Here is a 27127-nt window from a genome sequence, read left to right on the forward strand (position 1 = left end):
CCCCGCCCCCGCCCCCGCCCCCGCCCCCGCCGGCCCAGAGCCCGCCTCCGAGCGGCCCCTCCCCTCCCCGGCCCGTCAGGGGCCGCCCCCCGCCCCCGCGCCGGCCCCGCCCCCGCGCCCGCGCCGGCCCAGAGCCCGCCTCCGAGCGGCCCCTCCCCTCCCCGGCCCGCCAGGGGCCGCGCCCCGCCCCGCCCCGCGCGCCGCCGCCGGGAGCGCCATGGGGGCCGTGCCGCGCTCCGCGCGCCCGCTGCAGCTCACGCTGGCGCTGCTGAAGCCCGACGCCGTGGCCCACCCGCCGGTGCTGGAGGTGAGGGGCGGAGCGGCCGCCGGGCCCCCCCCCGCAGCGGCCCGGTCCACGCCCCGGGAGGCCTCCGTCGGTGATTTCCCCCCCCCCCCCGCGGGGCGTCCGTGGGTGATTCCCCCCCGGCCTGTCCCATTCCCCCCCCCCGCGGGGCGTCCGTGGGTGATTTCCGCCCCCCCCCCCGCGGGGCGTCCGTCGGTGATTTCCCCCCCCCCCCCGCGGGGCGTCCGTGGGTGATTCCCCCCCCCGGCCTGTCCCATCCCCCCCCCCGCGGGGCGTCCGTGGGTGATTCCCTCCCCCCGGCCTGTCCCATCCCCCCCCGCGGGGCGTCCGTGGGTGATTCCCTCCCCCCGGCCTGTCCCATCCCCCCCCCGCGGGGCGTCCGTGGGTGATTCCCCCCCCCAGCCTGTCCCATCCCCCCCCGCGGGGCGTCCGTGGGTGATTCCCTCCCCCCGGCCTGTCCCATCCCCCCCCGCGGGGCGTCCGTGGGTGATTCCCCCCCCAGCCTGTCCCATCCCCCCCCCGCGGGGCGTCCGTGGGTGATTCCCCCCCCCCGGCCTGTCCCATCCCCCCCCGCGGGGCGTCCGTGGGTGATTCCCCCCCCCCGGCCTGTCCCATCCCCCCCCGCGGGGCGTCCGTGGGTGATTCCCCCCCCCGGCCTGTCCCATCCCCCCCCCGCGGGGCGTCCGTGGGTGATTCCCCCCCCCAGCCTGTCCCATCCCCCCCCCGCGGGGCGTCCGTGGGTGATTCCCCCCCCCGGCCTGTCCCATCCCCCCCCCGCGGGGCATCCGTGGGTGATACCCCGCCCTACCCCAGAATTCAGGTCGGTGGAGTGTGAGGCCTTGTGAATTATTCTAGTTGCACTGTACCCATTTCCAGGAGCTAGCCTGTACCTGCCCCCTGTGCTCAGCCCTGCAGTCTCTCTTTCTCTGACCACACCTTTCTCCCAGTAGTCAGGATCCCCCTGGTTCCTTGGCTGAAGTCTTTGCTCTGCAACATCTGATGTGTTTGTGCCTCACCCTTGCCCTGCCTTTCCAGGCCGTGCACGAGACCATCCTGAACAACAAATTCCTCATCGTGCGGACCAAGGAGCTGATGTGGAGAAGGGAAGATAGCCAGCGATTTTACCAGGAGCACTCAGGTAGTGATCACAGGGAGCTTGCTGCTGGCTCTAACTGGGCCCTTCAGGGCACGAACCCTGGGACGGGAGGTTGTCTTTGCTCATGCAGGAAGTGTGGAAATGGGCAGTGGGGAGCACAGGGAAGGGTACAGCTTAGCCTCTCTCAGGAGGGACATCGCAGAAGGATGGGGTTGAGAGATAGGCAAAGACCAGGAGAGAGTTGGAAAGACTCTTGTGTGGAGAGAGATTCGAAGACAGGGATTGTGTAGTTCAATGAAGAGAAGAATGAAAGGGGGCATGACAGAGGGATACAGAACTGATTTCTCTTGGAAAGTGGTCTGATACTATGGGGATAGATGCCAGTATAAACCCTAGGATAGATAGGAGGTAAATCAGGAAGTCCTGTTCACTCTCTCTGAATGCAACAGGTCATTCAAAGAAAGTGGAAGGCACTACATGCAAGACTTATCATAGGAAATATTTATTATGCAACACAATCTGTGGAGCTCACTGCCATGAGGCATTACTGAGGCCAAGAGTTCAGTAGGAGTCAAAACACAATTAGACACTTACATGCATAGTGCTCTGCTACAGACTTCCTGCATGACCTTGGACTAGTCACTTAGTATGTCAGTTCCCGTTTCCAGACACGGAGGTAATAGCACTTCCCTACATACCTCATGTTGTGAAGATAAATACAGTACGTTAAAAATTGCCAAGTGCTCTGCTCCTGGAGTAATAGGGACCAGATATGTACCCTATTGGGATGGATGGGATGCAAACAAACAGCTTCTACTATATCTGCTAGGATAAGATAAACCCTCCTGCTGCAGGGAGGATCTAGCCATTGACAGATAGGGCTGCGGAGACTCTGCCAAGAGCAGGTTATCCCAGAATTGTCGACTGGGGGGTTCTGCCCCTGCTGTCGAAGCAGCTGGTATCAGTCCCAGTCAGAGACAGGATGCTTTGCTAGATGTGGCCTGGACTGGCAATGCCTCTGTTCCTATTGTAAGAGCAGCACAGAAAAGGGCAGGGGGATGAGGGGAGGGTGGTAGGGCAAGGCCAAGCAAGGGTATCAGTATGGTGGGGGAACTGGACATCTATGCCCCCTTAGAGTGAAATGCTGTCTCTCATATTGCAGGGCGATTTTTTTATCGGAGGCTGGTGGAGTTCATGACCAGGTACCTCCCCTCCCCTATCAGTCCTAGCTTAACAGTGAATCCCAGCCATGGGGGTTGGGAGCTGTTCTGGCTGTCAGGAGTGAGTGGGGGTGACACCTACTCTCACACACATGCCATTGCCCCCTCATGCTGGTGCTTCTTCTAGCAACACTGCTGCCCTTTGGGTAAACCCTCCCTCCCCCCACGCCTTGATAAGGGGAGAATGGGGGTGGGACAAGGCACTGGGCAAGGTCATTCTGGGATTCATGACACTTGTGTCCCAGAGAGGCAGCTTTCATGGGACAAGGAAGGATGCTCAGGCCTCAAGGCTAGAATGTTGTGATTCCAGTCTGGCAACAGCTGATCATCGGTGCTGTCCTGCCAGTGTAGCCCTTGAGGGAGTGCGTTCTATATTGTTAGAAATGCCATTCTTTCTAGGCTACCTGATGCCACATCACTGCCCTGGAATCAGGGTGTTTTAACAGCCTGGGATAACCCTGAGGTCCTGGCTACCATGAGTCTGCTCTGTGTCCTAGAGGAGTGCTGCATGGCAGCCACCTTCGCCTGCCACTCTGACGCTGCTGTGTCTGTGAGGATAGAAAGCACATGAGATGCCCACATCCTGGAGTAATCTTGTCTTCTCTTGTCCCCACCTGGCTGTGTTTCCCCAGTGGCCCAATGCGGGCTTATATCCTAGCACATGAAGATGCTGTTGCACGCTGGAGGTCTCTCATGGGACCCACAAAAGTGTACCGAGCCCGAAATACAGCTCCAGACTCCATCCGGGGAGCCTATGGCCTCACGGACACGAGGAACACCATACATGGCTCAGGTAAGAACACCAGGGCAATCATTGGGGTGGAGGAAGGGCCAGAGGGGGGCACTGTCTCGGTGCACTCATTGCCTCTGCTGGTGCCCAAACCACATGTCCTTGCATCCCTGCAGGTTCCTCCAATCCAAGTAGACAGGCTCCATTCACCCCAGTTCCATGACTCAGGGATGCAGTGGTAAAACGTAGGCCCATGAGCGTAGGCTGTCCCCTCCACCCCTCTGAGTAGAGCTCAGGGTACGATCAAGACAATGTGCCACCACCACCTCAGGGCGCGCTCTCTCTCTCTCCCCCTCTCCTCTAACAGACTCGGCGGCATCAGCCCGTAGAGAAATTGCCTTCTTCTTCCCGGAGTTCAGCGAGAGTCTCTGGTACCAGCAGGATGAGCCACGTCTGCGCTGCGGCCTGGCACACTATGACACGGGGGAGCGTGTTCACAGCCTACCCAAGGCGAGCAGGACAGAGTCATCCTAGAGCAGAGGAGACTTACCCTTGACTAACCTCCTTGGAAATGCGGAGGGCCTTGCCTTTCACGCAGGAAGTGCTGGTAGCAGCACCAGCTAGACCAGTGGTCCCCAACCTTTCCTGTGGGAATAGCATATTGGTATTCCCAGAAGACTGTGGCAGGTGCCGGACACCCCACCGCCGAGAAGCGGCAGCGGCAAGAAGCGTCGCCGCCGAAATGCTGCCGAGAAACGGCAACGGTTCTCGGTGGCATTTTGGCAGGCGGTTCTCCGGCAGCCGCACGCAGTGGCGGCATTTTGGCAGCATGGTGGCCAGCGGGCGCCATGGTGCCCACGGGTACCGCGTTGGGGACCCCTGAGCTAGACTATCCCTGTAACGAGGACAGGGAGCTATGTAATGTCTGTTACAGTGGGCAAATACCAGATGCAATACACATTACACCACGCTCTGGGGGAATGTCTCACCTACCTCTGGCTGCACATGTAGCACCTAGATAGCGTGGATGCTACAGACAAACCTTAGATACCAGCAGGAATCCACTGAACTCCAGCATGGCAGAGGAACTCCAGCCTGCAATTCACCAGCACTGAGTGTGCTCACATATAAACTAGGAGCAGTGGGTACAAGGGGCTGCCCCCACAGGGCACAGATCTTGGTGATGGGCGTGGAATATCTCTGTGAGGTGCAAAACCATCCCACTGTCTTGCCCACATGCACTCTGGCTGTTCATTACCAGTGACCATCTTCATTGCTTATCTAGTGCTTTCCTCTGTAAAGCATTTCTCCAACACAGCCATGGTATGCTGCAGTAATAAAGTTTTCTTTGGTGCAAGCATTTTCACTGACAGAGCGGATCAGGTGGAATGTCCGAGCCAGATCTCAGCGATACCTCTGTGTCACATGGGGGAGACAACTTCACCTCTCGGGTGCTGGTTTCAGCCTGGGCCCAGGTTGTGGGGATGCAAGAAATCAGGGTAGGAGCCTGTGGTTAGGCTCACTAACCTTCAGGGCACCCCCTAGCATCAGTGTCACTATCTTTGGCTCCAGCAGCTCTTACTGCCCACCTGCCTATGGCACCAGCTCCTCTGTGTTTCAGCCCTCCACCCAAGTCACCTAAGTTCAGACCTCTTCTGGGGTATCATGAGTAAGTCCAAACAAAATTGAATAGTTCTGCACTCTTGGGCTACTGAAATCTTCTCTTCTCTACTTACAAACCCTATCTCAGGGCTTCCCTTGTAGGAGCCTAATCTTTCCCTGTAGCCCACTACCCCCATTCTGTCTGTGTACTCTTCCCCTGGGCTTCTCTCAGAAAGGTCCGTCTCCTCTGCTGTTTCTCCTGCAATTGAGCTCCCTCAGTCTACTTTATTATGGCTTAGCTCTGCGCCCTCTGACCAGGAGCCAGTTCGCTATCCACCTCCCTGGGTGCAAAGCATGACTAATTGGGTGTATTCACTAGCCTTGCATATGATGGGGGTTAAGCCCCATCACAGAGCCTTTATCCTCTAGTGGATGCCGGTTCTGATCCAGCCCCATGTCAGGAGACTGGCTGGATTGGAAAACCTACCTTATAAGAAGAGACTCAAGGCTCTTGGCTTGTTTAGCCTAACCAAACAAAGGCTGAGGGGAGATAGGATTGCTCTCTATAAATACATCAGAGGGATAAATACCAGGGTGGGAGAGGAGTTATTTAAGTTAAGCACCAATGTAGACCCAAGAACAAATGGATATAAACTGGCCATCAACAAGTTTAGGCTTGAAATTAGGTGAAGGTTTCTAACCATCAGAGGAGTGAAGTTCTGGAACAGCCTTCCAAGGGGAGCAGTGGGGGCAAAAAACCTAACTGGTTTCAAGACTGAGCTTGATAAGTTTATGGAGGGGATGGTATCATGAGACTGTCTACAATGGCATGTAGCAGGGTACATGGTTGGTAGATTCTCTCCTTCCAAGGGTTATTGGTCCAAGCAAGCGGTCAGAATTGGGACTTGGGCAGTGTTTCTGAGTGGTCAGAGCAGGGGTGGTCAGGCCTAGTGGACAGAGCCAGAATAAGGAAGCAGGAACCAAGCCAGGGGTCAGAGCCAGAAGCAAAGTTTAGGGATGATGAAAGAGTCAGGTCCAGTGCAGTAGCCAGTTGGGAAGTGCTTCAGTGATTCAAACAACTTCATGTCTCCCCTTCTGGCTTAAATAGTATGTTCCAGACGGTCACTGGGGCTGGTCATCACCCCAGTCAGGGTACTCGTCGGCGATGCCTCTGGGAGCCCCGCACTTCCAGTAGTTCAGGATGAGATACCCAGTGATAGCCCAGGTGTGGGGGCTGCGTGGGAACCTGTGGGCCAAGATTTGAGACCCACAGCCATTTACAACAGGATTCTTTAAGAGCAGACCACCAGGTTGGGTAAACACCAGCACTTCAGGTTCGAGGAAGAATAGAGCTGGCCACAAAGAAATTGGTGAGAGAGGAGGCCTGATGAGAGGCAAGAGGTCACAGCTGCTTTCTGCTCAGTAGGAGATAGATGAGAATGGGCAGACTGGAAACTACGGACGAAACCTCTTGAGATCCAGCAGGTCCAAGGGAACAGATGTATGGGATACACATGGATGGCAGCTCAGTCCAACCTCTAAGAAAATCAAGCTTGCTTACTATCCATCCAAGGAAGACAGAGGATCCTTGTTGAAGATTCAGTAGTCAGAAGACTTGAAAGAACATTTTGCAAGGAACAGGCAGATAACAGGATAGCATGCAGCCATCCTGGAGCTAAGACATGAGATGTCGCTCTAAGATTGGACAGGCTTCTGAAGTTGATGGGCAAGGATCCATTGGTGATAGTTCATATCAGTGCACAAATGCTACTGCATCGCAGGATATCTTGTGCATAGTAGATGACTTCAGGGAACTTGGAAACATGCTGAAGAAGAAGAATGTCTCTAGCCTCTGTTTGCCAGAAGCTGGGAATGGGTGAAGGGGATGGATCACTTGATGATTACCTGTTCTGGGGTATCTGGCGTTGGCCAGTGTTGGAAGACAGGATACAGGGCTAGATGGACCTTTGGTCTGACTCACGATGGCTGTTCTTATGTTTTAATATTTTTATCAATGACCTGGAAGAAAACATAAAATTGTCACCGATAAAGTTTGCAGATAATACAATAATTGGGGGAGTGATAAATAATAAAGAGGTCAGGTCACTGGTTCAGAGCAATCTGGATTGCTTGGTAAACTGGGCACAAACAAACAAAATTGCATTTTAATAGGGCTGAATGTAAACATATACATCTAGGAACAAAAAATGCAGGCCATACTTACAGGACAGGGGATTCTATCCTGGAAAGGAGTGGCTAAAAAAGATTTGGAGGTTGTGGATGAGCTCCCAGTGTTACGCTGTGGCCAAAAGAGGTAATACAATCCTGGGATTGATAAACATGGAATCTTGAGTAGGAATAGAGTGGCGTTTTTGCCTTTTTATTTGGCATTAGTGCGACCATAGAATCATAGAATATCAGGGTTGGAAGGGACCCCTGAAGGTCATCTAGTCCAACCCCCTGCTCGAAGCAGGACCAATTCCCAGTTAAATCATCCCAGCCAGGGCTTTGTCAAGCCTGACCTTAAAAACCTCTAAGGAAGGAGATTCTACCACCTCCCTAGGTAACGCATTCCAGTGTTTCACCACTCTCTTAGTGAAAGTTTTTCCTAATATCCAATCTAAACCTCCCCCACTGCAACTTGAGACCATTACTCCTTGTTCTGTCATCTGCTACCATTGAAAACAGTCTAGAGCCATCCTCTTTGGAACCCCCTTTCAGGTAGTTGAAAGCAGCTATCAAATCCCCCCTCATTCTTCTCTTCTGCAGGCTAAACAATCCCAGCTCCCTCAGCCTCTCCTCATAAGTCATGTGTTCTAGACCCCTAATCATTTTTGTTGCCCTTTGCTGGACCCTCTCCAATTTATCCACATCCTTCTTGTAGTGTGGGGCCCAAAACTGGACACAGTACTCCAGATGAGGCCTCACCAATGTCGAATAGAGGGGAACGATCACGTCCCTCGATCTGCTCGCTATGCCCCTACTTATACATCCCAAAATGCCATTGGCCTTCTTGGCAACAAGGGCACACTGCTGACTCATATCCAGCTTCTCGTCCACTGTCACCCCTAGGTCCTTTTCCGCAGAACTGCTGCCTAGCCATTCGGTCCCTAGATCAGGAACAGTCAGCATGGATTCACCAAGGTCAAGTCATGCCTGACTAATCTAATTGTCTTCTATGATGAGATAACTGGCTCTGTGGATGAGGGGAAAGCAGTGGATGTGTTATTCCTTGACTTCAGCAAAGCTTTTGATATGGTCTCCCACAGTATTCTTGCCAGCAAGTTTAAAGGAGTATGGGCTGGATGAATGGACTATAAAGGTGGATAGAAAGCTGGCTAGATTGTTGGGCTCAACAGGTAGTGATCCATGGCTCCATGTCTAGTTGGCAGCCGGTATGAAGTGGAGTGCCCCAAGGGTCGGTCCTGGGGCTGGTTTTGTTCAATATCTTCATTAATGATTTGGAGAATGGCGTGGATTGCACTCTCAGGAAGTTTGGAGATAACACTAAACTTGGAGGAGTGGTAGATACGCTGGAGGGTAGGGATAGGATACAGAGGGACCTAGACAAATTGGAGGACTGGGCCAAAAGAAATCTGATGAGGTTCAACAAGGACAAGTGCAGAGTCTTGCACTTAGGACGGAAGAATGCCATGCCCTCCTACAGACTAGGGACCGAATGGCTAGGCAGCAGATCTGCAGAAGAGTACCTAGAGGTTACAGTGGACGAGAAGCTGGATATCAGTCAACAGTGAGCCCTTGTTGCCAAGAAGGCTAACGGCATTTTGGGCTGTATAAGTAGGGGCATTGCCAGAAGATAGAGGGACGTGATCGTTCCCCTCTATTCGACATTGGTGAGGCCTCATCTGGAGTACTGTGTCCAGTTTTGGCCCCACACTAAAAGAAGGATGTGGAAAAATTGGAAAGCATCCAGCAGAGGGCAACAAAAATGTTTAGAGGTCAGGAACACAGGAAGGAGATTGTACCACCTCCGTAGGTAATGCATTCCAGTGTTTCACCATCCTCCTAGTGAAAAAGTTTTTCCTAATTTCCAACCTAAATCTCCCCCACTGCAACTTGAGACCATTACTCCTTGTCCTGTCCTCTTCTACCACTGAGAATAGTCTAGAACCATCCTCTCTGGAACCAGCTCTCAGGTAGTTGAAAGCAGCTATCAAATCCCCCCTCATTCTTCTCTTCTGCAGACTAAACAATCCCAGTTCCCTCAGCCTCTCCTCATAACTCATGTGTTCCAGACCCCTAATAATTTTTGTTGCCCTTCCCTGGACTCTCTCCAATTTATCCACATCCTTCTTGTAGTGTGGGGCCCAAAACTGGACACAGTACTCCAGATGAGGCCTCACCAATGTCGAATAGAGGGGAACAATCACGTCCCTCGATCTGCTCACTATGCCCCTACATATACATCCCAAAATGCCATTGGCCTTCTTGGCAACAAGGGCACACTGCTGACTCATATTCAGCTTCTCGTCCACTGTCACCCCTAGGTCCTTTTCCGCAGAACTGCTGCCGAGCCATTCGGTCCCTAGTCTGTAGCTGTGCATTGGGTTCTTCCGTCCTAAGTGCAGGACCCTGCACTTATCCTTATTGAACCTCATCAGATTCCTTTTGGCCCAGTCCTCCAATTTGTCTAGGTCCCTCTGTATCCTATCCCTCCCCTCCAGCGTATCTACCACTCCTCCCAGTTTAGTATCATCCGCAAATTTGCTGAGAGTGCAATCCACACCATCCTCCAGATCATTTATGAAGATATTGAACAAAACCGGCTCCAGGACCGACCCCTGGGGCACTCCACTTGACACCGGCTGCCAACTAGACATGGAGCCATTGATCACTACCCGTTGAGCCCGACAATCTAGCCAACTTTCTACCCACCTTATAGTGCATTCATCGAGCCCATACCTCTTTAACTTGCTGACAAGAATACTGTGGGAGACCGTGTCAAAAGCTTTGCTAAAGTCAAGAAACAATACATCCACTGCTTTCCCTTCATCCACAGAACCAGTAATCTCATCATAGAAGGCGATTAGATTAGCCATGTGAATAACTAGCACTGATCATGCACATTGCCTGCCCACTGGTCCTCTTGCCCACTACTTCCCCTTCCCTAGTGGGTCTGCTGCTAAAAACCCTGAGGAGCGTCACATGCTGCTATTTTGCCCTTAAAAGAAAGCAAGTCAATGACGTGTTTCCTTCTTATCCTAAATATGGAGGCAGTATGGGGAGAATTCCAAAATTACACTGGGCCAAGGGGAAAGATAGTATTGAGCCCTGGACCAGTGACGGAGCTTAAAGTCTGTGTCTTGAAGCCCAGCATGGTTAAGACAGGTGCTACACACTGAAAAAGGGAGATTCCCACCTTCCCAGGAGGACATAAGTCTGTCGGCCTGGAAGAGGCAGAGATACTGGCTCTTCATATCGATTCCATTTTGATAATTTTTGGAGGTTTTGAAAACTTGGTAGTTCTCATTTCTTTCTCTTTCTGGGCCCTGCCAATGGGATCGTGGTGCTAAGACTGATGCTGAGTCCACAGGAGGAAGGAATAGGAATGAGAACCAACACAAAGGGCATTGTGAGCTATTTAGCTAGTACTGGCATTCAGAAGTAATGCAGCCATCCCAGACATGTTAAGGTGAGAAATGCACAATTAAGGCACCTAAACAAACCTAACTGTACCCTGTAGTGACATCAGGCAATAACCATAAGATTTTGATTAAGGCAGGTCAGTGTTTTTGGTTGCAGATTAGACTAAATTGATTTTTAAAGACGATTTCCCCCCCCCTATTTATGTCTCTCCAGGGCAGAGCTAAGGGCCTTTAGGTGCCTTAACTGTGCATTCCTTTAAGTGTATCCTTAGCTTTGATATCCCTTGGGCTTCTAGTATCTAATTTTGAGGTAACTACAACCTCCATGTAAAGTTCTGTATCTTAATATTACTGTGGCCAATGATCACAACTTGATTACTTTCAATATGGGCAAACAGAGGACAGCCCCAGCTGTTAATACACACACTACTTCCAAATGGCTCATTTCCCAAAACTGAGGAAGTTATGAGTGACACTGAGTAGAAGACCAAAATTAGACAGAAAAATGTGCATGAAACTTAAAAGTTGTTTAAGAAGGGTTTGTTAGATGAAGAAACAGGCATGATTCCACAATCAAGACTGAGGACAACTTTAGCTGAAGTCCATCCTGTTTCAGTGGGGAAGTGAAGACAGCAATTAGAAATAAAAAGCCACATAACTGTGACAGATTTGGTCACAGAGACCCCCTTGGGACTGTCACCTGACGTGCTGGAATTACCTCTGTTTTCCATTCCAGCTTGGGACTCCAGACCCCTGCCTTGTTGAGCCAGACACGCCCGTCTGCTGAAAACACAGTCCCAGGGTCTGGTCCACACCCGCAACGCTGCAGACTTTAACCAAAAACTGCTCAGGAAGTTACCTATCTCCAGCACCCAGACACCCAGCTCCCAATGGGATCCAAACCCCAAATAAATCCATTTTACTCTGTATAAAGCTTATACAGGGTAAACTCATAAATCGTCCGCCCTCTAAAACACTGATAGAGAGAGATGCACAGCTGTTTGCTCCACCAGGTATTAATCACTTACTCTGGGTTAATTAATAAACAAAAGTGATTTTATTAAGTATAAAAAGTAGAATTTAAGTGGTTCCAAGTAATAACAGACAGAACAAAGTAAGTTACCAAGCAAAATAAAACAAAACACGCAAGTCTAAGCCTAATACATTTAAGAAACTGAATAAAGGTAAATCTCACCCTCAGAGATGTTCCAATAAGCTTCTTTCACAGACTAGACTCTTTCTTAGTCTGGGCCCAATCCCGTTCCCCTGGTTCAGACCTCATTAGTTCCAGCTCAGGTGGTAACTAGGGGTTTTCTCATGACTGTGACCCACTTTAGTCTGTTCCACCCCCTTTTATAGTTTTGGCGCAAGGCGAGAATCCTGTCTCTCTCTCTGGGTCCCCACTCCTCCTTCTAAATGGAAAAGCACCAGGTTTAAGATGGATTCCAGTACCAGGTGACATGGTCACATGCCCTGTGAGACCCCCAAGCCTTCATTCTCCACATCAGGTACACAGGTTTCAGAGTAACAGCCGTGTTACTCTGAAGCAAAAAGAAAAGGAGTACTTGTGGCACCTTAGAGACTAACCAATTTATTTGAGCATAAGCTTTCATGAGCTACAGCTCACTTCATCGGATGCATACTGTGGAAACTACAGAAGACATTATATACACAGAAACCATGAAACAATACCTCCTCCCACCCCACTCTCCTGCTGGTAATAGCTTATCTAAAGTGATCACTCTCCTTACAATGTGTATGATAATCAAGGTGGGCCATTTCCAGCATAAATCCAAGTTTAACCAGAACGTCTGGGGGAAGGAGGGGTAGGAAAAAACAAGGGGAAATAGGTTACCTTGCATAATGACTTAGCCACTCCCAGTCTCTATTTAAGCCTAAATTAGTAGTATCCAATTTGCAAATGAATTCCAATTCAGCAGTTTCTCGCTGGAGTCTGGATTTGAAGTTTTTTTGTTTTACGATAGCGACCTTCATGTCTGTAATTGCGTGACCAGAGAGATTGAAGTGTTCTCCGACTGGTCTATGAATGTTACAATTCTTGACATCTGATTTGTGTCCATTTATTCTTTTACGTAGAGACTGTCCAGTTTGACCAATGTACATGGCAGAGGGGCATTGCTGGCACATGATGGCATATATCACATTGGTGGATGTGCAGGTGAACGAGCCTCTGATAGTGTGGCTGATGTTATCAGGCCCTGTGATGGTGTCCCCTGAATAGATATGTGGGTACAGTTGGCAACGGGCTTTGTTGCAAGGATAGGTTCCCGGGTTAGTGGTTCTGTTGTGTGGTATGTGGTTGCTGGTGAGTATTTGCTTCAGGTTGCGGGGCTGTCTGTAGGCAAGGACTGGCCTGTCTCCCAAGATTTGTGAGAGTGTTGGGTCATCCTTTAGGATAGGTTGTAGATCCTTAATAATGCGTTGGAGGGGTGTTAGTTGGGGGCTGAAGGTGACAGCTAGTGGCGTTCTGTTATTTTCTTTGTTAGGCCTGTCCTGTAGTAGGTGACTTCTGGGAACTCTTCTGGCTCTATCAATCTGTTTCTTCACTTCCGCAGGTGGGTATTGTAGTTGTAAGAATGCTTGATAGAGATCTTGTAGGTGTTTGTCTCTGTCTGAGGGGTTGGAGCAAATGCGGTTGTATCGCAGAGCTTGGCTGTAGACAATGGATCGTGTGGTGTGGTCAGGGTGAAAGCTGGAGGCATGTAGGTAGGAATAGCGGTCAGTAGGTTTCCGGTATAGGGTGGTGTTTATGTGACCATTGTTTATTAGCATTGTAGTGTCCAGGAAGTGGACCTCTTGTGTGGACTGGACCAGGCTGAGGTTGATGGTGGGATGGAAATTGTTGAAATCATGGTGGAATTCCTCAAGGGCTTCTTTTCCATGGGTCCAGATGATGATCCACCACCCCCAAGAGGAGAAGGCGGGTGGTGGTGGTCGGGGACTCTCTCCTCCGGGGGACTGAGTCATCTATCTGCCGCCCTGACCGGGAAAACCGAGAAGTCTGCTGCTTGCCAGGGGCTAAGATTCGTGATGTGACGGAGAGACTGCCGAGACTCATCAAGCCCTCGGATCGCTACCCCTTCCTGCTTCTCCACGTGGGCACCAATGATACTGCCAAGAATGACCTTGAGCGGATCACTGCGGACTATGTGGCTCTAGGAAGAAGAATAAAGGAGTTGGAGGCGCAAGTGGTGTTCTCGTCCATCCTCCCCGTGGAAGGAAAAGGCCTAGGTAGGGAGCGTCGAATCGTGGAAGTCAACGAATGGCTACGCAGATGGTGTCGGAGAGAAGGCTTTGGTTTCTTTGACCATGGGATGGTGTTCCATGAAGGAGGAGTGCTGGGCAGAGACGGGCTCCATCTTACGAAGAGAGGGAAGAGCATCTTTGCCAGCAGGCTGGCTAACCTAGTGAGGAGGGCTTTAAACTAGGTTCACCGGGGGAAGGAGACCAAAGCCCTGAGGTAAGTGGGAAAGCGGGATACCGGGAGGAAGCACAGGCAGGAATGTCTGTGAGGGGAGGGCTCCTGCCTCATACTGGCAATGAGGGGCGATCAACAGGTTATCTCAAGTGCTTATATACAAATGCACAAAGCCTTGGAAACAAGCAGGGAGAACTGGAGGTCCTGGTGATGTCAAGGAACTATGACGTGGTCGGAATAACAGAGACTTGGTGGGATAACTCATATGACTGGAGTACTGTCATGGATGGTTATAAACTGTTCAGGAAGGACAGGCAGGGCAGAAAAGGTGGGGGAGTAGCACTGTATGTAAGGGAGCAGTATGACTGCTCAGAGCTCCGGTACGAAACTGCAGAAAAACCTGAGTGTCTCTGGATTAAGTTTAGAAGTGTGTGCAACAAGAGTGATGTAGTGGTGGGAGTCTGCTATAGACCACTGGACCAGGGGGATGAGGTGGATGAGGCTTTCTTCCGGCAGCTCACGGAAGCTACTAGATCGCATGCCCTGATTCTCATGGGTGACTTTAATTTTCCTGATATCTGCTGGGAGAGCAATACAGCGGTGCATAGACAATCCAGGAAGTGTTTGGAAAGCGTAGGGGACAATTTCCTGGCGCAAGTGCTAGAGGAGCCAACTAGGGGGGGTGCTTTTCTTGACCTGCTGCTCACAAGCCGGGTAGAATTAGTGGGGGAAGCAAAAGTGGATGGGAATCTGGGAGGCAGTGACCATGAGTTGGTTGAGTTCAGGATCCTGACGCAGGGAACAAAGGTAAGCAGCAGGATACGGACCCTGGACTTCAGGAAAGCAGACTTCGACTCCCTCAGGGAACGGATGGCCAGGATCCCCTGGGGGACTAACTTGAAGGGGAAAGGAGTCCAGGAGAGCTGGCTGTATTTCAAGGAATCCCTGTTGAGGTTACAGGGACAAACCATCCCGATGAGTCGAAAGAATAGTAAATATGGCAGGCGACCAGCTTGGCTTAATGGTGAAATCCTAGCGGATCTTAAACATAAAAAAGAAGCTTACAAGAAGTGGAAGGTTGGACATATGACCAGGGAAGAGTATAAAAATATTGCTCGGGCATGTAGGAATGTTATCAGGAGGGCCAAATCGCACCTGGAGCTGCAGCTAGCCAGAGATGTCAAGAGTAACAAGAAGGGTTTCTTCAGGTATGTTGGCAACAAGAAGAAAGCCAAGGAATGTGTGGGCCCCTTACTGAATGAGGGAGGCAACCTAGTGACAGAGGATGTGGAAAAAGCTAATGTACTCAATGCTTTTTTTGCCTCTGTTTTCACTAACAAGGTCAGCTCCCAGACTGCTGCGCTGGGCATCACAAAATGCGGAAGAGATGGCCAGCCCTCTGTGGAGATAGAGGCGGTTAGGGACTATTTAGAAAAGCTGGACGTGCACAAGTCCATGGGGCCGGACGAGTTGCATCGGAATGTGCTGAAGGAATTGGCGGCTGTGATTGCAGAGCCACTGGCCATTATCTTTGAAAACTCGTGGCGAACCGGGGAAGTCCCGGATGACTGGAAAAAGGCTAATGTAGTGCCAATCTTTAAAAAAGGGAAGAAGGAAGATCCTGGGAACTACAGGCCAGTCAGCCTCACCTCAGTCCCTGGAAAAATCATGGAGCAGGTCCTCAAAGAATCAATCCTGAAGCACTTGCATGAGAGGAAAGTGATCAGGAACAGCCAGCATGGATTCACCAAGGGAAGGTCATGCCTGACTAATCTAATCGCCTTTTATGATGAGATTACTGGTTCTGTGGATGAAGGGAAAGCAGTGGATGTATTGTTTCTTGACTTTAGCAAAGCTTTTGACACGGTCTCCCATAGTATTCTTGTCAGCAAGTTAAGGAAGTATGGGCTGGATGAATGCACTATAAGGTGGGTAGAAAGCTGGCTAAATTGTCGGGCTCAACGGGTAGTGATCAATGGCTCCATGTCTAGTTGGCAGCCGGTATCAAGTGGAGTGCCCCAAGGGTCGGTCCTGGGGCCGGTTTTATTCAATATCTTCATAAATGATCTGGAGGATGGTGTGGATTGCACTCAGCAAATTTGCGGATGATACTAAACTGGGAGGAGTGGTAGATACGCTGGAGGGGAGGGATAGGATACAGAAGGACCTAGACCAATTGGAAGATTGGGCCAAAAGGAATCTGATGAGGTTCAATAAGGATAAGTGCAGGGTCCTGCACTTAGGACGGAAGAACCCAATGCACAGCTACAGACTAGGAACCGAATGGCTAGGCAGCAGTTCTGCGGAAAAGGACCTAGGGGTGACAGTGGACGAGAAGCTGGATATGAGTCAGCAGTGTGCCCTTGTTGCCAAGAAGGCCAATGGCATTTTGGGATGTATAAGTAGGGGCATAGCGAGCAGATCGAGGGACGTGATCGTTCCCCTCTATTCGACATTGGTGAGGCCTCATCTGGAGTACTGTGTCCAGTTTTGGGCCCCACACTACAAGAAAGATGTGGATAAATTGGAGAGAGTCCAGCAAAGGGCAACAAAAATGATTAGGGGACTGGAACACATGAGTTATGAGGAGAGGCTGAGGGAGCTGGGATTGTTTAGCCTGCAGAAGAGAAGAATGAGGGGGGATTTGATAGCTGCTTTCAACTACCTGAAAGGGGGTTCCAAAGAGGATGGCTCTAGACTGTTCTCAATGGTAGCAGATGACAGAACGAGGAGTAATGGTCTCAAGTTGCAGTGGGGGAGGTTTAGATTGGATATTAGGAAAAACTTTTTCACTAAGAGGGTGGTGAAACACTGGAATGCGTTACCTAGGGAGGTGGTAGAATCTCCTTCCTTAGAGGTTTTTAAGGTCAGGCTTGACAAAGCCCTGGCTGGGATGATTTAACTGGGAATTGGTCCTGCTTTGAGCAGGGGGTTGGACTAGATGACCTTCTGGGGTCCCTTCCAACCCTGATATTCTATGATTCTATGATTCTATGAAGATGTCATCAATATAGCGCAAGTAGAGTAGGGGCGTTAGGGGACGAGAGCTGAGGAAGCGTTGTTCTAAGTCAGCCATAAACATGTTGGCATATTGTGGGCCCATGCGGGTACCCATAGCAGTGCCGCTGATCTGAAGGTATACATTGTCCCCAAATGTAAAATAGTTATGGGTAAGGACAAAGTCACAAAGTTCAGCCACCAGGTTAGCCGTGACATTATCGGGGATAGTGTTCTTGACGGCTTGTAGTCCATCTTTGTGTTGAATGTTGGTGTAGAGGGCTTCTACATCCATAGTGGCCAGGATGGTGTTATCAGGAAGATCACCGATGGATTGTAGTTTCCTCAGGAAGTCAGTGGTGTCTCGAAGGTAGCTGGGAGTGCTGGTAGCGTAGGGCCTGAGGAGGGAGTCTGGGGGTGTGGGGTGAGAAAACCTGGATTTGTGCTGGAAATGGCCCACCTTGATTTTCATACACATTGTAAGGAGAGTGATCACTTTAGATAAGCTATTACCAGCAGGAGAGTGGGGTGGGAGGAGGTATTGTTTCATGGTCTCTGTGTATATAATGTCTTCTGCAGTTTCCACAGTATGCATCCGATGAAGCGAGCTGTAGCTCACGAAAGCTTATGCTCAAATAAATTGGTTAGTCTCTAAGGTGCCACAAGTCCTCCTTTTCTTTTTATCAGGTACACAGGAAGGCTTGCAGGTAAACAGAGCCATTTACAGCCAACTGTCCTAGTCAATGGGAGCCATCAAGATGCTAAACCACCAGTAATGGCCCACACTTTGCATAATTACAATAGGACCTCAGAGTTAACTTCATATTTCTAGTTTTAGATACAAGAATGATACATACATACAAATAGGATGACCACACTCAGTAGATTATAAGCTTTGTAATGATACCTTACAAGAGACCTTTTGCATGAAGCATATTCCAGTTACATTATATTCACACTCATTAGCATATTTCCATAAAACATATGGAATGCAACATCACACTAACAAATAGAAAAGGGGACAGTAGATAGCAAATCAATATAAATTAGAAGTTATGAAGTGTAGAAAACTAATAAGGGAAGTTAAAAACACCAGGGAAAAATCCTTGTCTGGCGGGACTAATGTCACCAAGAAGGCATTTTAAAAGTATATTAGGAACAAAAGAAAAAGCAGCACAAGTGGAAGGATGGGCCCAAGTATCAGCCCATTTGTAGAGCCCTGTGCGGATGCAAAAATGTGGATCCGCATCTGATCCGCATTCGCCAGGATCAACCTGTGATCCGACCCACAATCTGCTAGCTGTCTTTTACCTGTATCTGCATCGCATCTTCACCCACAGCAACAAGCTGTCTCACAAGGGCTAGCAACGGGAGGGAGAGGGGTTTGGAGGAGTGAGTGGGTGAATAGGAGGGTGGGGTCTTGCAGGGAAGGGGCAGTGTGGGGGCAGTGCGGCGGGGGGATTGGAGGGAAGGGGGAAGGGGCAGTGTGGGGGCAGGGTCTTGAGGAGAAGGGGCAGTGTGGAAGGGGGATGGGGGAAGGGGCAGTGCGGGGGGCAGGGTCTTGCAGGGAAGGGGCAGTGCGGAGGGGGGATTGGGGGGGAAGGGGTGTTGCATCACGTGCTGCTCCTGGGAGCTCATGAGTGACGGCACACGGCAGCAGCAGTCCATATTTCAACACAGTGGGGTGGAGGAGTGGGGTGCCGGGGCTCCGCCCATTCCAATACCAACGGCTGGGGACAGGCCCTGCTGCCCAGGAGCCGGCTGGCCAGGACTGTGGCCCATGCTGCTGGGCCAGGCCATGGTGGGAACGCTGGCCCTCTGACTTACCAACCTGGGCTCCCTTTCACACTATGCTGCTGTGACAAGCTACAGACCCACTTCCGGTCCTACACTTCCATCAGCATTCACACAGGTAGGGACACACCCAGCTGCAGTTACACGCAGGTTTACCAGCCACTGCATGAACCAACAATAGAGAGGTTACAGCCAAAATAACCTCGAGCCCCCCAGAGCTGTACTGTCCTGCCTGGATTGAAACCCCGATCCCTATGAATTTATTTCCCAGTTCGCCTCCCCCTCAATGTGGAGTGGAAATGCAACAGCCTTTGCCCCTTGAGCGAAGATTTCCAAGCACTACATTCAAACTCACTAATTTAGATAAAGCAAAAACAATCAAAGCAGATTACCTAGCAAATAAACAAAAATGCAAACTAAGCTTAACATACTAGATGGACTGCTAATTCATATTCAATCTCTCACCCTGTCTGATGATACAAGCAGGCTTGCAGAGTCTTAAGGCACAAGCTGCACTTGCTTTTCAGCTTGGGTTCCCCACCCTTGTTCAAAGTCCTTTTTCCTTAGGAGCTTCTCTTAGGTGTTTAGTTGTGGGGGAGAGAAGAACAGATGAGGTCCCTCCCTGCCTTACATAGCTTTAGCACAGGGTTTCGGCAACCTGCGGCATGCCGAATTTTACTGGCATGCTGCTGCCAGCCAGGGTCCCGGCCACCGGCCCTGCTCAGCCCGCTGCTGGCCGCGGGTTCCGTTGGGGGGGCCCCTGTAAATGTGACATTTATTACTGGCACATGAAACCTTAAATTAATGAAGACTTGGCATGCCACTTCTCAAAGGTTGCCGACCCCTGCTTTAGCATATGGCAGGAACCCTTTGTTTCAAACTTGGTTCCCAGACCAGTTTGTGAAAAAATACAGACATCCCAAAATGGAGTCCAGAGTCATGTGGCCTGGTCACGTGCCCTGGCATATCTTGCTGAGTCATAGCAGCCATTACTTACAGGCTGTCTGGAGCATCCCAGGTCATGGATAAGCTTCTCCTAAGGGCTATTGTTTTTCCTGAATGGCCCATTACCCTGAATAGGCCCTTTTACCTAGTGGGTGTCACCCAGGTGTGACTACATGTGAAATACAGATACATAGTCAATATTCATAACTTCAGATACAAAAATGATACATGCATACAAATAAGAATCAGATTCAGCAAATCATATCTTTTCCAATGACACCGCACATGACCCATCTTGTACAAAATGCATCATAATTATGTCATAATTATACAACTATGAAGAATATGGAGTGCAGTATCACAGGGACCTCGAGTCCCCTGAACTCAAGTCAGGACTAAGGTGTTTGTCTAACCTGCTTTTAAAAATATCCAATGATGCAGATTCCACAACATCTCGGCAATTTATTCCAGTGCTTAACCACCCTGACAGGAAGTTTTTCCTAATGTCCAACTCAAACCGCCCTTGCTGCAGTTTAAGCCCATTGTTTCTTGTCCTAGGTTAAGGAGAATAATTTTTATCCCTTCTTCTTGTAACAACCTTTTATGTACTTGAAAATTGTTAGTCTTTTCTTCTCCAGACTAAACAAAGCCATTTTTTCAGTCCTCCCTCACAGGTCATGTTTTCTAGACCTTTAATCATTTTTGTTGCTCTCCTCTGGACTTTCTCGGGTATGTCTACACTACGAAATTAGGTCGAATTTATAGAAGTCGGTTTTTTTGAAATCGGTTTTATATATTCGAGTGTGTGTGTCCCCACAGAAAATGCTCTAAGTGCATTAAGTGCATTAACTCGGCGGAGCGCTTCCACAGTACCGAGGCAAGCGTCGACTTCTGGAGCGTTGCACTGTGGGTAGCTATCCCACAGTTCCCGCAGTCTCCGCTGCCCATTGGAATTCTGGGTTGATATCCCAATGCCTGATGGGGCTAAAACATTGTCGCGGGTGGTTCTGGGTACATATCGTCAGGACCCCGTTCCCACCCTCCCTCCCCCCGTGAAAGCAAGGGCAGACAATCATTTCGCGCCTTTTTTGTCTGCTGCCAGCCAAAGATGTAAAGGATCGATGGAGTGGGTCAGAACAAGACATAGACCAGATTTGTTTTGGACTCATTTTCCTCCTCCCCTGTCTAGATCACACTGCAGTCAGTCACAGAGAAGGCGCAGCGAGGTTAATCTAGCCATGTATCAATCAGAGGCCAGGCTAACCTCCTTGTTCCAATAACAACGATAACTTTGGTGCACCATTTCTTATTGGAACCCTCCGTGCAGTCCTGCCTGAAATACTCCTTGATGTACAGGCACACCCTTTGTTGATTTTAGCTCCCTGAAGCCAACCCTGTAAGCCGTGTCGTCAGTCGCCCCTCCCTCCGTCAGAGCAACGGCAGACAATCGTTCCGTGCCTTCTTTCTGTGCGGACGCCATACCAAGGCAAGCATGGAGGCCGCTGAGCTCATTTTGGCAATTAGGAGCACATCAACCACCACACGCATTATCCAGCAGTATATGCAGCACCAGAACATGGCAACGCGATACCGGGCGAGGAGGCGACGTCAGCGCGGTCCCGTGAGTGATCAGGACATGGACACAGATTTCTCTGAAAGCATGGGCCCTGCCAATGCATGCATCATGGTGCTAATGGGGCAGGTTCATGCTGTGGAACGCCGATTCTGGGCTCGGGAAACAAGCACAGACTGGTGGGACCGCATAGTGTTGCAGGTCTGGGACGATTCCCAGTGGCTGCGAAACTTTTGCATGCGTAAGGGCACTTTCATGGAACTTTGTGACTTGCTTTCCCCTGCCCTGAAGCGCATGAATACCAGGATGAGAGCAGCCCTCACAGTTGAGAAGCGAGTGGCGATAGCCCTGTGGAAGCTTGCAACGCCAGACAGCTACCGGTCAGTTGGGAATCAATTTGGAGTGGGCAAATCTACTGTGGGGGCTGCTGTGATGCAAGTAGCTCACGCAATCAAAGATCTGCTGATATCAAGGGTAGTGACCCTGGGAAATGTGCAGGTCATAGTGGATGGCTTTGCTGCAATGGGATTCCCTAACTGTGGTGGGGCTATAGACGGAACCCATATCCCTATCTTGGCACCGGAGCACCAAGCCGCCGAGTACATAAACCGCAAGGGGTACTTTTCAATAGTGCTGCAAGCTCTGGTGGATCACAAGGGACGTTTCACCAACATCAACGTGGGATGGCCGGGAAAGGTGCATGATGCTCGCATCTTCAGGAACTCTGGTCTGTTTCAAAAGCTGCAGGAAGGGACTTTCTTCCCAGACCAGAAAATAACTGTTGGGGATGTTGAAATGCCTATATGTATCCTTGGGGACCCAGCCTACCCCTTAATGCCATGGCTCATGAAGCTGTACACAGGCAGCCTGGACAGTAGTCAGGAGCTGTTCAACTACAGGCTGAGCAAGTGCAGAATGGTGGTAGAATGTGCATTTGGACGTTTAAAGGCACGCTGGCGCAGTTTACTGACTCGCTTAGACCTCAGCGAAACCAATATTCCCACTGTTATTACTGCTTGCTGTGTGCTCCACAATATCTGTGAGAGTAAGGGGGAGACGTTTATGGCGGGGTGGGAGATTGAGGCAAATCGCCTGGCTGCTGGTTATGCGCAGCCAGACACCAGGGCGGTTAGAAGAGCTCAGGAGGGCGCGGTACGCATCAGAGAAGCTTTGAAAACCAGTTTCATGACTGGCCAGGCTACAGTGTGAAAGTTCTGTTTGTTTCTCCTTGATGAAACCCCCCGCCCCTTGGTTCACTCTACTTCCCTGTAAGCTAACCACCCTCCCCTCCTCCCTTTAATCACCGCTTGCAGAGGCAATAAAGTCATTGCTGCTTCACAGTCATGCATTCGTTATTCATTCATCACACAAATAGGGGGATGACTACCAAGGTATCCCAGGAGGGGTGGTGGAGGAGGGAAGGAAAATGCCACACAGCACTTTAAGCACAGCACTTTAAAAGTTTACAACTTTAAAATTTATTGAATGACAGCCTTCTTTTTTTTGGGCAATCCTCTGTTGTGGAGTTGCTGGTTGGCCGGAGGCCCCCCCACCGCGTTCTTGGGCGTCTGGGTGTGGAGGCTATGGAACTTGGGGAGGAGGGCGGTTGGTTACAGAGGGGCAGCAGTGGCAGTCTGTGCTCCAGCTGCCTTTGCTGCAGCTCAACCATACACTGGAGCATTCTGGTTTGGTCCTGCAGCAGCCTCAGCATTGAATCCTGCCTTCTCTCATCACGCTGCCGCCACATTTGAGCTTCAGCCCTGTCTTCTGCCCGCCACTTACTCTCTTCAGCCCTCCACCTCTCCTCCCGGTCATTTTGTGCTTTCCTGCACTCTGACATTATTTGCCTCCACGCATTCGTCTGTGCTCTGTCAGTGTGGGAGGACAGCATTAGCTCGGAGAACATTTCATCTCGAGTGCGTATTTTTTTCTTTCTAAGCTTCACTAGCCTCTGGGAAGGAGAAGATCCTGTGATCATTGAAACACATCCAGCTGGTGGAGAAAAAAAAAGGGACAGCGGTATTTAAAAAGACACATTTTATAAAACAGTCGCTACACTCTTTCAGGGTAAACCTTGCTGTTAACATTACATACATAGCACATGTGCTTTCGTTACAAGGTCGCATTTTGCCTCCTCCCACCGCGTGACTACCCCCTCAACCCTCCCCCGTCCCCGTGGCTAACAGCGGGGAACATTTCTGTTCAGCCACAGGCAAACAGCACAGCAGGAATGTGTCCCTGAAGAAAAGCACCCTATTTCAACCAGGTGACCATGAATTATATCTCACTCTCCTGAGGATAACACAGAGAGAGAAAGAACGGATTTTGGTTGAATGCCAGCAAACATACACTGCAATGCTTTGTTCTACAGTGATTCCAAGTATGTGTTACTGGCCTGGAGTGATAAAAGTGTCCTACCATGAAGGACGAAATAAGGCTGCCCTCCCCAGAAACCTTTTGCAAAGGCTTTAGGACTACATCTAGGAGAACCGTAAATGCCAGGGCAAAGTAATCCTTTCACATGCTTGCTTTTAAACCATGTATAGCATTTTAAAAGGTACACTCACCAGAGGTCCCTTCTCCGCCTGCTGGGTCCAGGAGGCAGCCTTGGGTGGGTTCGGGGGGTACTGGCTCCAGGTCTAGGGTGAGAAACAGTTCCTGGCTGTCGGGAAAACCGGTTTCTCCGCTTGCTTGCTGTGAGCTATCTACAACCTCCTCCTCCTCATCATCTTCTTCGTCCCCAAAACCTGCTTCCGTATTGCCTCCATCTCCATTGAAGGAGTCAAACAACACGGCTGGGGTAGTGGTGGCTGAACCCCCTAAAATGGCATGCAGCTCATCATAGAAGCGGCATGTTTGGGGCTCTGACCCAGAGCGGCTGTTCGCCTCTCTGGTTTTCTGGTAGGCTTGCCTCAGCTCCTTCAGTTTCACGCAGCACTGCTTCGGGTCCCTGTTATGGCCTCTGTCCTTCATGCCCTGGGAGATTTTCACAAAGGTTTTGGCATTTCGAAAACTGGAACGGAGTTCTGATAGCACGGATTCCTCTCCCCAAACAGCGATCAGATCCCGTACCTCCCGTTCGGTCCATGCTGGAGCTCTTTTGCGATTCTGGGACTCCATCATGGTCACCTGTGCTGATGAGCTCTGCATGGTCACCTGCAGCTTGCCACGCTGGCCAAACAGGAAATGAGATTCAAAAGTTCGCGGTTCTTTTCCTGTCTACCTGGCCAGTGCATCTGAGTTGAGAGTGCTGTCCAGAGCGGTCAGAATGGAGCACTCTGGGATAGCTCCCGGAGGCCAATACCATCGAATTGTGTCCACAGTACCCCAAATTCGAGCTGGGAACGTCGATTTAAGCGCTAATCCACTTGTCAGGGGTGGAGTAAGGAAATCGATTTTAAGAGCCCTTTAAGTCGAAATAAAGGGCTTCACTGTGTGGACGGGTGCAGGTTTAAATCGATTTAACGCTGCTAAATTCGACCTAAAGTCCTAGTGTAGACCAGGGCTAATTTGTCCACATCTTTCCTGAAATGTGGCTCCCAGAACTGGACACAATACTCCAGCTGAGGCCCAATCAGCACTCAGTAGAGAGGAAGAATTACTTCTTGTGTCTTGTTTACAACACTCCTGCTAACACAGCCCAGAATGTTTTTTGCAACAGTGTCACACTGTTGACTCATATTTACCTTGTGATCCGCTATCACCCGCAGATCCCTTTCCACTGTACTCCTTCGTAGGCAGTTATTTCCTATTGTGTATGTGTGAAATTGTTCCTTCCTAAGTGGAATACTTTGCATTTGTCCTTATTTATTTCATCTTATTTATTTCAGACCATTTCGCCAGTTTGTCCAGATCATTTTGAATTTTAATCCTGACCTCCAAAGCATTTGCAACCCCTCCCAGCTTAATATTGTCCACAAACTTCATCAGTGTACTCTCTATGCCATATCTAAATCAGTGGTTCTTAACCTGGGGTGCACACACCCCCTAGGGGTGCGAGATGCCCTTTCTGGGGGTCCGAGACATACCTGAATTTTTCAGAAGGTAAATCATCGAAAACACAAATTAAGCACAGGCATGTAAGTACAACTACTTTGTTTCATCAAACCTGTGTATGTATGAACATTATACATTTAACAATTACTGTAATATACAAACAAAACTATATCTAGGTTTAAAGAACTGGCCTACTTCAACGATTTTTGACAAGGTGTGCAGGAACATATTTTGATTTTTGATAAGGGGTGAGCGAATATATTTTGAGAACCAAAGGTGCAGGCTTCAGTAAAGGTTAAGAACCACTGATCTAAATAATTGATAAAGATACTGAACAGAACCGGACTGATCCATGCAGGGCCCCACTCAATATGCTTGTCCAGCTTGACTATGAACCACTAACTACTCTCTGGGAATGGTTTTCCAGCCACTTATGCATGCACCGTATAGTACGGGGGTTCTCAAACTGGGGGTCGGGACCCCTCAGGGGGTCACGAGGATATTACCTGGGGGGTCATGAGCGGTTAGCCTCCACCCCCAGGCCCCGCTTTGCCTCCAGCATTTGTAATGGTGTTAAATATATAAAAAAGTGTTTTTAATTTATTAGGGTGGACATACTCAGAGGCGTGCTATGTGAAAGGCGTCATCAGTACAAAAGTTTGAGAACCCCTGTTATAGTAGCTCCATTTAGGCTGTATTTCCCTAGTTTGTGTATGAGAAAGTCATGTGAGACCTTATCAAAAGCCTTACTAAAGTCAAAATATACCACATCTATTGCTTCTCCCTCTCTCTCCCCCGCCCCATCCCGCCCCTCCATCCACAAGCCTCGTTACCCTGTCAAAGAAAGGTATTAGGTTGGTTTGACATGATTTATTCTTGACAAATCCAGGCTCTATCTTCTAAGTGTCTGCAAACTGATTGCTTAATTATTTGCTCCATTATCTTCCCAGGTACTGAAGTTAATATGACTGGTCTGTAATTCCCCAGGTTGTCCTTATTTCCCTTTTTTAGATGGGCACTGCATTTGCTCTTTTCCAGTCCTCTGGAATCTCTCCGGTCTTCCATGAGTTTTCAAAGATAATCGCTCAGATATCTCCTCAGTCAGCTCCTGGAGTGTTCTAGGATGTATTTAATCAGGCCCTGGTGATGTGAAGACATCTAACTTTTCTAAGTAATTTTTAAACTTGTTCTTTCCTTATTTTAGCATCTGATCCTACCTCATTTTCACTGGCGTTCATTAAGTTAGAAGTCCAATCGCTCCTAACCTTTTTGGTGAAAGCCCAAACAAAAAAGGCATTTAGCCATTTCCACATTTTCTGTTATTGATTCCCCCCGTCATTGAGTAATGGGCCTACCCTGTCCTTGGTCTTCCTTTTGCTTCTATTGTAGTTGTAGAATGTTTTCTTGTTACCCTTTATCCAGACTCTTGGGGCAAAGCTAGCAGCATCCCATGTAGAGAGCCAGGCTTTCTGGGAATACTTGACAAACAATGAGCAATAAAAATGAGAAGCTTCACAGAATACCAGAAAAGTTAACTTCCCTACTCACCACCCTCCAAATAAGCCACTCCCCATGACCAGCCATGCTGTGGAGACATTGCATTTCTCCCAGCTGTCTGGAGAGCCCCTGTGCTTCTGGCGTGCCAGGGAGCAACAGCACCAGCCTTCCCTATGTGTCCCCACCTAGGACCACGGGAAAATTTTTTCTGGGTCTTTCAGTCATCACCAATGCAGCACTGACATTTTGCACTTGTATAATACAGACTTCAGCAGACAGAAGCCCAGAACCACTGACTGCCCAGGAATATTTCAGAGACAGTCTGACT

The 27127-nt window shown here is 49.8% G+C and overlaps 1 protein-coding gene across 8 annotated transcripts in view; it reads left to right on the forward strand.

Annotated features, from left to right (window-relative positions):
• The first annotated feature begins 175 nt into the window (after positions 1–175).
• Positions 176–27127, forward strand: part of NME6 (NME/NM23 nucleoside diphosphate kinase 6) — a 38518-nt gene continuing 11566 nt past the window's right edge. For 4 of the 8 annotated variants that reach the window (XM_073329071.2, XM_073329067.2, XM_073329068.2 and 1 more), the window contains exons 1-4: positions 176–307; positions 1340–1442; positions 2563–2602; positions 3253–3413. In XM_073329071.2, the coding sequence (XP_073185172.2) occupies positions 218–307; positions 1340–1442; positions 2563–2602; positions 3253–3413 (394 nt within the window). In that variant the 5' untranslated portion in view covers positions 176–217. Of the gene's footprint in view, positions 378–1339; positions 1443–2562; positions 2603–3252; positions 3414–3717; positions 4717–27127 lie in introns of those variants that run through there. The other 4 variants (XM_073329066.2, XM_078851222.1, XM_078851223.1 and 1 more) reach the window with 4 other exon arrangements.

This window comes from Lepidochelys kempii, chromosome 1, assembly GCF_965140285.1.
Source record: "Lepidochelys kempii isolate rLepKem1 chromosome 1, rLepKem1.hap1, whole genome shotgun sequence".
Classification (NCBI taxonomy): Eukaryota; Metazoa; Chordata; order Testudines; family Cheloniidae; genus Lepidochelys; species Lepidochelys kempii.